We start from the raw sequence: 15,629 nt of genomic DNA, 5'->3' as shown, positions 1-15,629 counted from the left end.
GAGAGAAACATGTTCTTTATATTGCACATCGGTGAGCACAACTGTAGCAGTGGTGCAAGTTTCTTTTATTGTTCCTAATCCAATTTAATCTGTTATTCCTGCTGGTGGTGGAGTACACTGTAACAAAAAGGCTGATCAAAAGAGGAAAGTAGAAGATCCCTTGATTCTTGGTCATCCAGTGTATTTCCTGTCTTGACCTGTGTTGACCTAAAAAAAAGTGAAGGTCTAAAAATAGTGTGGTGGATGGGCTGAGGGTGCATGTGCAGTAACCACTTCAGAGACTTGTTTTTCCGTTCCAACAACACAGTTGCGTTTATTTATAATTATTTTTTTTTTTTTTAACTCTTCATGGAGAGCCTAACAATACACACTGTGTTTGTTCCACTAACTAAGGTCAGGACAGGTAAGCTGTTTTCCCTGACAAAACAAAAGTACCTTGATTATTTGTAGCAGACACTTTTCCCATAAGCAACTACTGTTTGTTCACCTTTCCTTACACTCCAAATCGAGTTGAAACAAATAGGCCTCTTTATGCAGCTGGGTAATCAGTTAATAAGGTAATTCCAACTGAAAAATCATACAATTATTACTTCTAATTAAAGACAGTTGCCTTGTTAAACCCACATGATTTAACCAAACAGTGACCTCTAATGGACAGGTAACTGTAATTACAGTTTTTAGGAAAAATAGACCTTGATAGACCTTGAAATATGTAATAGACCTTGAAATATAAACTTATATATTTCCCCTCAGTAACTGTACCACAATAGATAGATGTTGGTTTCAGCTGTAAATAACACTAGCCCTAGACACTAGAGGATATTGGTTCACTAGGACACATTCTGTATCGCAAATTTAACTTAACTGGTAAATCTTTTTGACTGGAGGCCCAATAGACCAGTGATCACAAACCCAATTTATACCACAAGTGTGGGTATATCTAGCATGGGAAACATTTTTGTTATTGCACTTAACCCTTTGCAGTCCATTTAAGTGCTTGTCAGGCGCGTCAGGTCCAATTTATTTTCACACACGAAGTTAATTTTAGACGCGCTGTTTAAAAGTATTTTTTTTTCAAACGGGTTTAAAAGGCCCTGCATATCAACAAAGCACTCACTAGGCATCTCCAACCCCGCCCCACCCTTTCGTTCGCTATAGCTTTCACATATGCTAATAAATAAATAATAATAATAATAATAATAATAATAATAATAATAATAATAATAATAGTCGTACATACCGATCAATCATCTCCTGATCACTCGTTTTATCACCAAACGGCTCAATTATGCGATCCAAGTCATTATTTTATTACTATAACATCTGAAAAAAGCTCTGCAAATGTCCGTGATATTTCTACATCTGAGCGCTGATGCAGTATCAGCCAGCTTGTTTCCTTATGGCCGCCCCTATCTGATGCCAGGGGCAAGTATGACTATTCATGAGATACGCCCTTTTTATTCGGCTTGTCTTGGCTCCTGTCTCTCACACACAGCCATTGAATGGTTTTCTCAGCTTTTTCCGGAGAAAAAACGACTAGAAACACATTTTTTGTGTTTTTTTGATGATATCGGACAGGGTTAAGTGGAATCACATGTTGAATCTGTCTTTGTTTACATTCCAGTCCTGTGGTGAAATTCAGGTCGGAGCTGCGCTTTGGTACTTTAAACAATGCTGTCACCTATTTTATAACAACTTTAAAATGTCTGAAATAATTTCAGATTTCTGTAGTTGCTTTGATTTGGAGTTAGATTTCCTTGAGAATGTGTTTGGTCAAGAAATGCTAGTAACAGGTTTGTCTGCGTCTGACTTATCCAAACTGCATGTAGCCATTTCATTAACACTGGTAACGGTAGGAAACAACAGACAGGCTGTAAATTGACAGGCTGAGCTCAAGATTCTATCTAAAAAGACGGTTGCGAAGAGGATATAAACAGGGTTCTAAATTAATCCACGTTGAAACATGCAGTAGCCAGTTGACAATGAAAATAAAGATCCGGCAGGTAAAATGTGCACATTTTATTGCTATTTATTTGAAAAATATACTTCTGGTATGCAGTTTGTATTCGCCTTAGGAGGATGTCCTTTCGTAGTTTACTGGGACACTCTCCTGTGGCAATAAAAAAAAGACATTCTCTCTCTCTCTCTGTCTCTCTCTCTCTCTCTAATTTAGTACGAGAAAGGGACACAATTCATCATATTATAAATTAAAACATTAATATGACCAAAACCTGCAATACATTCACAGAGGGTACAACTCTGCATCTTATGTGAATGTTAAAAAAATAAATAAATACCGGTAGCTGACCCCCAAAATGAACACATGTTCTGGTTCAGTTGCACAAGGTAATAATACATTTTCTGAGGGGGATTTTCGTTTTCAGTACTTTTTACTGCTCCAAGACTGCCTGTGGCACAATTGCCACTGATAGCACTGTGATCTACTGCAAACATTTCAGTTCTTATTGTACTCAAATGATACAAATAATCTTTCCACTGAATATGGATTTATTTAGAGATTTTCCGAGAACATGAATTAGATAGTGCTGTATTTCTAACATAATTACATTTTACATTTTTAAGCTTTTCCTGGAAAACTCACATAAAAGGTGCAGCAAGTCGAACTTGGTTCAGAAACTCTACCGCACAAGTTATTCTGCATATCAAACTTACATTTCTATGCATACAGTGGATGTAAAAGTTACTAAACAAGTAGGATGGCTTGGCTGTCTGCAGGGGAGTGGGTCAGCTAGAAGTTGGACCACTGCTAAATTTAGGTCACTCACATGAAGGCACATGTGGGTTTGGTTTAGGTTTTGTTGCTGCAAGGGGCTGTGTCTGTGACCCCATTCAATTTTAGACAACTACAGTAAAAAGTACTAACTAATATGTAATAGAACAAAAAAATTGAAATAGATACTGGTACTAATTCCCTCACAGTAAAAGCATGTTGTTTGTGGTGCCATTGTAAACACCATACAGTAGATTGAAGGATGCATTATCTGGATATTCAACATATAAATATAATATTATGCTGGCCCTATAGGGTATACAATTAATTTACCCCTTGACAATTTATTGCAAGAGGGGATCGGGGGTATGTCCCATTAATAGTGGTTTACAACAGGAGACTACAGTCTAATAATGTATCACAATGGTATGTCTTTGCCATTGCATTACCTTGAAATTCCAGCAAGCCATGTTGTTCAGTGGAGTGCGTCTCTTAATTTGTAGTTGAAAGACGAGCTCTCGAGGAGTCCATTGCTGGGTTATTGATATGCTTTGTCACCTCTGCACTGCAATAACAACCAGGAACGGTGACTTGAATGCAAACAGTACACAACCTCATACACTGTTGCAATGTGACATATCTGAATGCACTCTGTGTGGCCTATTGTTTTGCACTAAAATGTTGCTGTACTAACAAGCCAGTACTTATGATAGATTGAAAAAGTATGAGGATGCAAGAATGATTGCAGTACGACAGAATCAAGTGCACACAGATCAGAATCAGTTGTACAATTCCATTATAAATATTAATAGTTTCTTATTCACTGTATTTAATCTAGCATTGCTACCTCTTAAAGATTGCTTTAAGCTTAGACTTTTCTGTCCCTTAACTATAAACATGAAAAACAAAAACAAAAAGTTGATTCCACGAATTGGTTCATAAAGGCAAATACGGGCTTAACGTTAGCTTGTGCAAGACATAACACAGTTCCAGAAAGTCCCTGATGGATTCGCATCAGCTGGATCCCCAATAACATCAACAACATGTGTAAAACCACATTCTACTGGCAAGAGCTTTGCACTGTCCCTGCAGAATTCAAATTCAGGTATTTCTTAGTAGTAGCCGTAGTAGTCGTCTTAGTTGTAGGGTGGGCAAACAGAGCGTGACCAGGTTCATCACATAAGAGAAGGACAGTGTGTGTGTACTGTCAATTCAGCAGTTTTGAAATCAATGTAAAATTATCCCAGTAGTCATCAATCGCAAAACATATACTCTGTGTGTGTGTGTGTGTATATATATATATATATATATATATATATATATATATATATATAGTACAGTAGTATAAGAATATTATGTAGTGGGAAATGTGGGTGAGTGGGGTAGCCTATTGTAGATTTACTAGCAGTATTTAAAAAATGTACTGTACTAAATAGTATTTTGACGAGATAATTTTTATATCATTAACCTAAAGTGCTGGTATTTCAACTCTGTTCGTAAACTATAAGGAATAGAATTGCTGACGTTACGGTTCTGTAGAAAAACTTGTATATATTATATATGTACATGTATAATAGGTTTATAATAAATATGTATGCAGTCAAAAATGTTTAGCAGGAATAGTAGACAACACTTTCTTTTTTTGTATGTGTGTAATGCTGTCTCGGTTTTTGCTTTGTTCCCTGTAGTTTTTTTATTTAAAAAAAAAATAAATTGGTGGCCAACTGAGGCAGGGTGCACTTAAACAGAACCTAAATAGTTAGTGGAAACCCAGTTTAAGAAAGCTGCATAATTGAAAATAGCATGGATACTTAAATAGAGCATAGACATTCAACTTCCCTGTGGCTGCCCTACATTGCAGATTGATATAATGACACTGAGTGCATCTGTGATATGCAACATGGCCATGTCTAAAAGCTTTTTGAGTGATTGAATTGGTTCTCCGGATGGTATTTGCTCAGAACATTGGTCTCAAGTCCATGAATTTAGGTCTGAATAGTCTTGTAGCTTTTAGTCTTATTGGACAAAAGTGATAAAATAAATAAATAAATAAAAATCTTGTTTTAGTTCTATACATTTCTTTTAAATCATGATGTGCACTGTGATAAAACAGTGCTCACCAAGAAGAACAACTTCAGATAAAATAAAAACTAATAAAACAACAATTTAAAGGTGTGCTCAACCATAAACAGTTTTCTGTAAATTGCTCACATTATAAGACCACCTTTGTGAAAAAAGCCATTTAAAACATGTAATTTTTTCATGAGTTTGACAGCTTAAATATGTAATTCATCACATCATGATGTCTCAAGGGACAACTTATTTTTTTATATTCGTAAAATTCAGTTGGTCCAAAATCCTGTAGGGTCCTGTAAGATCTTGTCCAAGATCCTGTAAGATATTGTAGGATCCTACAGGATGTTACACAAGATTTTACAGGATCTTGTACAAGATTCTTTAGGATCCTACATGCTCTTGTATAAGATCTTTAAGGATCCTATAAGATCTTATACAAGAACCTGTAGAATCCGACAGGATCTTAACCTTGATGCTACTGAACCATACCCCTATATCCTACTGAACATCCTGCACAGGATTCAGTAAGTCCTACAATGTATTATTAAAAAGCTAACAGTAACATGGAATATGATAAAATCATGCATAGTTACTACTTTACAAAAACACACACACACACACACACACACTGTTTACAAACATTGAGACAAACCAATTTTATTTGCTTGAAAACCAAAAAAAAAAAAAAACATGCATCTCTAACATGCATTCAATTCTACAACCATAATTTGATCCCTTTACTGGCTGTATTAAATAAAAACAAAAGATTTAGACAAGCCTCACACTCAGATTTCTGAATTATCCCCCAAATGTCTCTGCAATGCATCCTGGAAAAAAGGAAATTGTTATAATATCTGAAAAACAAAATTACAGCAGAACTAATTCCGCAATCAAATAATAACTTACATTTATAAAAGTTTCATACTACTTTTAATTACATTAATCTTTTCTTGATTGAGAGAGGATTTTGTCGTTGACCCACTAGGTTCAACACAGCCATTTCTCATCTCTTCGTCAGTGAAGAGATGGCAGAGCAGTGCTGTGGCATACAAGGATGGCCTCTTATATTTTACCCCAATGTCCTTGATAAGGTGGAGGCCATGAAACACCTGTGAGAATGAGAGTAATTGTTATAAATCAAGATACACACCTCCTTGTGCAGCGTCTTTCGGGTGAAACGTAGTTGTAAGTGACTCTGCAGCTGATGCATAGTTCACACACCCTAGTCTCTGTAAGTCGCCTTGGATAAAGGTGTCTGCTAAATAAACAAATAATAATAATAATATGATTTATCTTAAAATGGTATCATAATCAGGGCTTCATATAAAAGACAGGACATTTGTTATTAGAGCCCTTCTAGTCTTGCTGTTCATGGTGGTAAACTCCACATTAATGAAAAAAATATTACATGTAACATACCGTACTGCTACCATAAGGGACGAAAACATGTGTCATGATCTACATCTGCCTCAACTGCATGTTCAGTGGTTGGATGCATCTAAATAAATAAAATACAAAATAATAAAAAAACTAAATAAATAAAACGCTGCACCGAGTTTATTCCCCTGAACACAAATTATGTGCACTGAATAAACTTATATTTTGAAATACAAAAATCTTGGGATGAAAGGAAATTCCTTTTAGAGTGGAAGTATAGAACAATTATGGTATAAAATTCAGAACACTTGGAATTGACAAGATATCAAGTTAACCCTAACATTATGTGAGGATTATTGTAAGGAAAAAGCTGTCAATGTTAAATGCTTTCAGTGTTGAAGCTCAGGGTGTCTGGTCCTGGACCTGGAGGGCCGCAGTCCAGCAGTTTTTTTTTTTTTTTAGGTCTCTTTAAATCACCAATACTGTCAGAACTGGGAAGAGTAGTTAAGTGGGTCCAATTAACACAAGAATCAGTTAAAATATGTAGTTAAGCACTCAGATGGAACAAAAACCTGCAGACACTGCGGCTCCTCCAGGACCAGGATTGGACAGCCCTGTTCTAGCTCATGCTAAATAAACAACGCGTTTCTTCAACTACACAAAGGACTTCTGGCTTAACCCATTTCAACATGTTATACTTTCAAAGGTTTTAGCTCCAGTGAAAAATGTTCTGCACTTTTTCCATTGCCAAAAAAAAAACACAGCAGAAAATCCAAAAATAGGTTTGAGACAGAAATATTTGTTTTATCTCCTTTCCAACAACTACCTTGTTTCTTGACTAATTTGCACCTTTAAAGTTTTACAATTGTTTCAAAACAATGTGATGCAAATGTTTCACTGGAGCAAACTTTTTGAAATGTTCCCTTTTGAATGTCACAAAATCTTGTATTTCACCATTTAAGGCTGATGAATAAGCTCTTTGGCTTTCAATCAGCCCTTTTTATGTGGGCCGACCATCTCCCAACATTGTTTACAGGTATGCTGTCTACTCCCTGTCAATCTCGGAATCTGAGAACTGTAGTCCTTTTTGGGCGGCCATTTTGTGGACTGTACTTCTTCCTATGCCTGCCATTTCGTGATCGGAGAGAAACTCATTATCTCTCCGATCTGCCACAATATGCTAAAATGATAGCCGTAGAGTTTTACTTATCACAAATAAACTATAGCAAATCCTAGAAGCTAAAATATATACTGAAGAGAAAATAAACAAAGTATTTACAGGTGACATGCAACTAACCTGCAAACTTAACGAAATAACCTGATAAAATAAAAATTTACCTCAGGTTTCAGCTTGTTAACCCGGTCAGCAACCCTTTTGGTTTCTTTATGAGCTCCACATTTTCTGTGTGAAAAGTTAAGAGAATTAAAAATCAATATAATGTTTTCTAGGTATCACTCTTTGAAATTCAAGTTATTTGAAAACGCTCTCTTGAAATCCATACATATTAAGTGTGGTTTATGGACTGAGAAGGGTCACCAAAGATATAACAGACGTTTACTACGAGTTGCCAACAAACCAAGGGCATAACCACAAAGTAAAAAATTAAAAAAAGAATGGGTAATTGTAGGAAATCTAGGATAATAACTCATGCTTAAGTAAGAGGTCTATCTAAGGATGTTAGTCAGCAGGCTCATATAGTGTACATGGTATATAAACTGACCATCACTGGTTCCTTCTTTACCAGTTTTAATGATATCTTCCTCCTCCTCATCAGATTCAAGTTTTGCGTTTTCACCTGACTTGTTCTTGCCTAGGCACAAAAAAGAAAACCGTGGTTTGACTAACAGCTGAAGTTTTTATTATTATTATTATTATTATTATTATTATTATTATTATTATTATTATTATTAATAAGACATTTAGATGACTACAAGAGCAGCTTAATGAAAATTACACTCATGCTATTGACATCTGTCAAGCTGGCTTCAGCCCTGTGCAAAGCATGTGAAAGAAAGCATCATCAGAAATAGGTTTCAGTGAAAACAATAATTACATTAGTTGAAATTGACCTACTGTAAATTGAACCTAACAATCAAGACAAGTTTTGAAGAAGTGTCCCATTAACAAGTTTGCCTGAAAAATTTGTTTTTACCCTGCATTTTGCAGCATAACTACAATCTATTGGCTTTCAAAATACGTGATTGGCTATTGACTTTCAAAATACTAATACATGTTTCAAGCATATCATGACAAACATTTGCAATACCCTTTATCTGTTGTGGTATTTCCTCTTCATCCTCATCACTTTTATTTAGGTTGGCACTGATCATTTCCTCCAGGCATTTCTGTTTCTTGAGGCATGCTTCCCTGCTCCCTATAACAAAGTGAAAATATGTGATTTTCACCTACAATAGTATTAATGTCAGGCACCTTAGCAAAGCTGAATTACTGTAATGACTGAAATAGTAATACTACAGTGAAAACTCATTTGCATGGCTAAGGAAGAATATGTTGTGGTAAAAATCAAAGCTTAGAAAAAGGTTAGTGAATATATAATTTCAAAGAAGGCTAGTGAGAAATAAAAATATATAAAAAACTTACCAATAAATACAAAAATACCAGTCCAATACCCTTTATTGTCTTTGACAGTAACTTCTGCTGCCAGGCAAGGATTTTTGTCCACAATACTTTTTGCTTCGACAATTGAATATTTCAGCTCATTTGATTAGGGCTTAAACTAATTGCAAATTTCAAACATAAATTGAAATGCCTTCTTACCAAAGTGATGCTGTAAGAAATGTTTTGTGAGAAGTTAATGTTACATCTATATGCTCAATAGTAAGTAATTTATATTTGTGTGTTGTAAGCAGATAGTGCTGGAATAAATACAATTTATATACAGTGGATATGACATAAAATACTCCACAATACTTTTTGTGATTCAGGTACAAAGAATTCATTTATTTCATTAAATATTTTGAAGCAGTTTTAGTAAGAACACCAAAAAAAAGTAAATGGCATGGAACTAGTGCAGCAATTATTAAATATCACTTATCAGGGTATTTATCAGCTATCATTTTTCTCTGCAGCCTCTCACTACTAGGAATTAGTTTTGCCACTGGAAAAAAATGATGTATTCACTATTACAGTTTGTAATCAAATAGGTTGACAAAGTAAAATAACACTTGATTAATGCAGTTGTCTCTAACTGAAAGAGTGACTTGCATGAGAATGTGGCAGCATTCCTTCCTCCTTTCTCTCATTGGATGGCCAATCAGTCAATTAGCTGTCCAGAGCTGGATAGAATGGCAGGCTGACACATTCTCCTGCTGATCAATTAGTCTATTAGCTACCACAGACAGGTACCACTGCACTAATTAAGTGGAGTAAGGCCCTGTCAGAAATGCCTGCTTTAAATCAATACAAGTTCACTTGACATTCAGATTTTAGACATTCAGATGTTATGACAATACACAATGTAAGACAGTTTGTGTCATGCTTAATACTTGTTATTTAGGAAATTAAGAAAGGAAAAAAACAAGTTCCCAAGTACTACAGCAAATTAAATGTTGTTGAAAAGGACGCATGCCATACTCATAGATCAAAAACATTGCAGTCTAACAACATGGGACGACTGCAAGCTCTAAACACATGGAGTGACTGCAAGCTCTAAACACAGGCAGCCACAGAGCCGCCATAACTGTATTAAACAAACATTTTTTAAAATCGAATAAACACTTTTCTAAAATCCCAAATCTCAGTGAGACAGCGTTTTTCCTCTTTCACACAGCCTGCAGTGCAGCTCCTAACTGGAGCCTAGTGCTGCAACCGTGCACGATACATGGAGACAATAGTCTTGCTAAGCTATTTACAAAAATATTAAATTGTATTTTCACAACGTTTAAAAAAACTTCAAAATTCCTATCCCCTCCAAACAAAATATTTTATTTAAATTATGACAACACAAGTCCTTTGTCTTGACACAGTGAAACAAATTTAAGCACAATTCCACTTTACTTTTCCCCAGCCTCTGGGAAGAAAATGGTGGCGAGATCAGTTTTGGTCAGGTGGAGTATTACATTACAGATGGCAATAATGGTTCTGCGGTTTTATAGAAACTTGCACATTAATGTGTGTCAGAGAGGTTTGCCAGAGCCCAAAGATCTGGTGATGAAGATGTTTTTGACATTAGGATTTCTTGGATGGCATTTCACTGCTGTGAAGAAAACCAGCAATTACAAGTTTATACAATGTTCACAGATACAGAGCAGAATTGTTTTTGTACCTAGTGATGAAGATGGTGTTGACAGATGTGTTTCGTCAGTATTTAAGAGCTGTCAGCATGATTATAAATTGTTTCTTTGTAGACTCTGTATCCTCCAAGAGAGACATTTTGTCTTGTAAGAATATTTTTATTACAGTCATAGGCTGAGCAAATGTTAATGTATAATTCCATCGTGACTGTTTCATTATCAAGAAGTATTATTTATTAGCAGACCAGGCTTCAAAGAAAGGAAACCTTGATGCTGTAGGACTCTGATTAGGAACCCATAGTGGGATCCTGTAGGATCTTGAACAGGATTTTATACAGACTCCTGTCCAAGATTTTTACCAGGGACTTAAGATCTTGTACAAGATCCTACAGGATATCATTAGGATTTTGTGCAGGTTCGTGCAGGGTGTTTTAAAGATCTTCTGTAGATACTCTACTGTATCTTTAAAATTTCCTTCTCAGGAGTTTAAGGATGTGACTGTGAATATCAGTTTTCAAAATTCTGTTAAAAGTCCTGACAAATCCAGTGGGGTCCTGAATACTTCCTAAATACTTTTCAGAATCCTGATCAAGATCCTAAGCATTTAGGATTGTAATAGGATCCTAAACAGGAACAGACTCCTCGTCAAAATCCTGAAAAATATCCTGTTCAGGATCCTGTATGATCCTGTGCAAGATTTTTACAAGGGTAGTCGTAGTAGTAATAATAATAAATACGTGAATCCAAATTCCACAGGAACGGTGCAAGGCTTTCACCAGTAGTTGTGTTTTTGAACAAATTTGTGGAACTAACATTTCTTTTTCATGTTTTCATACTTAAAACAGTGAATTAGGCTCAAGCCTGATGTTGTTGGTAGCCTGCAGCAATAACAAAGCTCTGCTAATATAATACATATTCTTTATTTGTCCTTGGTACTTGGGTACCCACGATAGATGCTGCAAGGCTAGTGTACAATGTATTGCTTATTGCCAAGGGAGAAAGTCTAGGCTTAAAGTAATCGGATGTCCGGTGACCAATGGGCTTCATTATGTATATGTATTAATTTAAATGGTATTTTTTTGTGTGTATTAATTTCAAGATATATTTATTTTTTTCACCAAAAAATGTAGTCAATCGTACGCCTTTTTAGAGCGAGAAGGCAATGTTTCAGACATGCACTTCCTATAGAGCGTGGAATGTGTGTGGTGTGTGTGTGTGTGTGCTGCGTTACATAAATAATGACTTGGAGAGTGTGACGACTTTCTAAGCTGTGTGGAAACTCGGCCAATGTGCACTCCCAAAACCACATACTAGCTTACATTATAAAATGAGATGTTTAAAAAGTTTATTTTAATTTTAAGTTATGAAAAGTTGTATTATATACCATGGGCTTGTGGTTTATTAATTTAATTTTTCTGTGTTTATTTTTAGCTATTTTCGAGTTTGATGTAGATACCCTGAAATGTTTTTCGGTTACTTTCCAAAAATCATGGGCGTTTTTTTTTTTATTTATTTTTTTTCTGTCACAATATGTATAGTAACTTGACAGTACTTACACACTTGTACCTTACTTTCTTTTGCTTTAAATCCTCATGGTCACGGGCATATTCTTCTGGGGGTTTTGTGTGTTTAGGCTTGTTTTTACACGTCACCACAATTATGTTTTAAATTCCATGAGTGTGTAAATCGTCCCTATCAAACCGTAATATGTTTAAATCTTGCGAACAAAAACAATCCTCCATTTCTGATTATACTCTTGTTTTAAATTTCGCAAGCATGTATAATCCTCCAATAGAAATGTAGGAATTTGCTGCCACTCAGTCGTTGTGGTTGGTTTAAAGTATTTAGAATGAATCAATGTGAGATGTCAGGAAGGAGGGACATTGCCCAACTGCACTAGAAAAGCTGTTATTTTTATTTATGTATTTGGTTATTTTATTAAATTTTTTCACCTGGAAAGCACTGGAAGTCACCGTGAATTGAGTATTGCAACCATTTCCAGTGTTTATTGGATATACACCGATTTTTTTGTATCGAGGGTGTGTGTGTTTTATCAGTGTTTATCGGTTAAAAACCTAAATCAGAAACCCTATATATACCTGTCACAGATAGCTTGCGTGGTGAAATCACAGACCCGGAAGTAGACAGGACACAGTTTCGTGAGTGAAGTGCTGCTGCGCAGATTTATTATAAATAAAAGATTTAAACACAGAACAAACAAAACAGCACGAGGGCCCAAAAATAGACAAAAAAACAAAACACGGCGAACACTAACCAAACAAGTATCGTGCTGAGCCATGTCAGCACGAGTAGCAATTGATTTACTTTTTTGTTTTGTTTCTTCCGACTCTCTCTCCCGTTCTCTCCATACTGAACACCCAACTCTGAGTGAGTGATTCATGCCCATTTTATCTACAGTTGTACCGGGGCTTGCTTGGTAATTAATCATCCACTTGAATCCCTTCACACTGCATGTTAACTAATTTGTGCAATCCCCATTCCTAAATACAAATATACATTTTAAAGCACCCGTGCTATATAACCCACACTCCGTGCAGCACTACATACATACATATAAATAATAACACACCACATAAAACTAAAAATACATACAATACCCTACACCACAAATGTGCATCAGCTTATATTATGTATGCTGTTAATTCAGGTCAAGCAGTTACTAGAATATATTTTTCTTGCAACGTGCAGTAGTTTTAACCTAAAAATAAACATTTCCAATCCCAACAGAAAATTCCACACAGATTGCTGTTTTGGGGGAAATGCTCATTAATATCCTTTCATTGAGACTAATTGTTAGTTCCACCAATTATTTAGGCAAGTTTCAGTTTTACAGCTTTACATACATTCTGTGCTTTGTCACCTCAAGAGGTAAACCTGTACTCTGAAAAGGAGGCCAAGCCATATATGCATTAAACCTTTTTTTATTTTTAGTGGTTTGTTAATTATTTCCTGGATATGCTGATATTATTGCAAATTCAAGACACTAACATGACTTAGGAAACCTCAAACATTCATAATAATGATGCTGATCACACTGAGTCAATACAAGTACAAAAAGGTGTCAGCAGCAGTAACACCAGGGTCAGGGGCAATAACACCAGTGTTAGCACCAATATCATCAGTCTCCTCATCAGCAGTAGCACCACCATCAGCAGCAGTGTCTCCAGTGTATGCACCTCTCAGATTGCAGTGAGAGCAAAACATTTTATTTCTATGATTTACTGTCTTTTTATACTAATGTTTTCTTGCATAAATCTTGCTATTGTATTTAGCTTGGGCGTGTATTGTCTTTTAGTCTTAAAATTAAAAGAAGCTTAAAATAGGTAGGGGCCCCTTGGGGAGTTTTGCCAGGGCCCTCTCTACCCTGCCAGTCTGCCACTGTTTATTCATGTAATCTGGGTTTGCTATAACTAAAACGACTGAACTAGCAGGTACGCCTTACTAAGAAGTCCACACAGTAAAAACTAAACTATTGTTATAATGAGGGAGCCTTTGTTTAAAAATATATTGCTGGGATAGGAGTTGGTAAGTAACAAGTTTGTTCTAACTACGACTCTTTTTAAAGATATGTTTTAAAGTAATGTGGATGATTTGCCTGTGAGATTTATTATGGTTGTCAAAGTGTTCTGCTGTTTCGCCAGCTTAAAAACTGTAATATAAAATATGTTAGTTTATTTACTGATTTGTTTATTTTATTTCTGTGACACACAAATTCTCTGCTAGCCTATATTGGAAATAATACAATATTAATCATATTATTATTATTATTATTATTATTTATTTCTTAGCAGACGCCCTTATCCAGGGCGACTTACAATCGTAAGCATATGACGGTGACAAATAATTCCATAACGCTTTCCTTTTGCATTTCCAATCCTTTTCGTCTCTAATATATGAATGTAATAATGTGTTGTAGTAAATATGTTAATATTTTAAAACATGATCTGTGGTACTACACTAGCTAAAAGATATCTCTGTCTGCAGTCCATGCTTTCAGATACCTGGAGGGTTATTTTTTTTTTCCCTCATCCCCTTCAAGGTCTTCTTTCTTGTCATAACCAACCAGCTGCTTCCCTTATTGACTGACATGCTTTCAGCCAGTTATTTGATCAAGAAGAGTGAGGTGCAATGACCCAGGGAGTGCAAGTTTAGCAGATTTCCTGAGAATAAAGCATAGAAACTGAAACATATTTTACCTAAGAGTACCAGATACCATGTTTTAAAATCACAAGTGTGGTATAACATGTGTTTCTTTAGAAACTGCACACTTGAAACCATTTAGCTAATGGTATTGTACAACAGAAAGATTATAGATTTGTATTGTTTCCTACAATCGCTTTAATGAAGATTAACCTTTTTTTTACAAGACAGAAGTTTTATAATCTGTTTTATGATGTCCCACTATACGCGACAATGTATTATGTATTTGTTAATGTGTCAGACTATCTGTAAGCTGTGTTGGAGTAATTTCATTAACTCTTTCTCAGGAACTGATGTGCTTTCAATTGACGGGTCATTATGCTGCTGCACCTGTGCAGTGTTAAGGTCAGTGTCGTTCTAAATTCTAAAATCATCCATCCCATTCCATTAGAAAATCATAGCCGTTTGTGATGGAATGTAGCTTTGTAAGCAGACTATAGTGTACTGTTGATACAAACTTATTCCATTCCAATGTACCTTTTACACCATGGGCTTGGTTTCTTAAGGTCATTATGCTACATGCAAGTCTTCTAAAGTAGTATCATGCTGTTAATATTGCAAAACTAATGGGTCCCTAAGTGGCTCACCATGTGTGTTCAAGGTGAGTCATACAGTTAGGGGAGTACAGTTTCATGTTCTGGCTGTGCAGTGGCTCTGGCAAAATTGGCAGGGAGGTTTCTCCTCATTGCACTACAGTGGACCTTAATGGACAGGTGCACAGTGAGCTAAGTGGACTCCTGCAGGGCTGGCCTTTGTCCTCTAGAGGCTGGTAGCTCACCGACATCCACTCTCGAGTTTCTGGGACACCCACTGACCTCAGTTCTTTTAAGCTGTTGTGGTTAAATACTGCGGTGAGGGAACGTAATTGGAAATTCTAATTGAGCAGCAAATTAGGGCTAGAATAATAATAAAACATTTTTATAAGACTAATAAACAATTCACAGGTGATTTGTAAAGACCTCTGGAGTCA

General features: G+C 35.8%; 1 protein-coding gene across 4 annotated transcripts in view; it reads left to right on the top strand.

Moving 5' to 3' along the window:
* Positions 1 to 15,629, top strand: part of LOC117400404 (E3 ubiquitin-protein ligase HECW1-like) — a 201,712-nt gene that overhangs the window by 22,898 nt on the left and 163,185 nt on the right. For 2 of the 4 annotated variants that reach the window (XM_034000309.3, XM_034000308.3), the window contains one exon: positions 14,947 to 15,004. The exons of the other annotated variants lie outside the window; for them this stretch is intronic. In XM_034000309.3, coding sequence (XP_033856200.3) covers positions 14,978 to 15,004 — 27 coding nt within the window. In that variant the 5' untranslated portion in view covers positions 14,947 to 14,977. The remainder of the gene's footprint in view (positions 1 to 14,946; positions 15,005 to 15,629) is intronic. 4 annotated transcript variants of the gene reach the window in all.

Source organism: Acipenser ruthenus, chromosome 4 (assembly GCF_902713425.1).
Source record: "Acipenser ruthenus chromosome 4, fAciRut3.2 maternal haplotype, whole genome shotgun sequence".
Taxonomy (NCBI): Eukaryota; Metazoa; Chordata; class Actinopteri; order Acipenseriformes; family Acipenseridae; genus Acipenser; species Acipenser ruthenus.
Note: the sequence above shows the minus strand (reverse complement) of the source record. Positions and strands in the feature narration are given on the sequence as shown.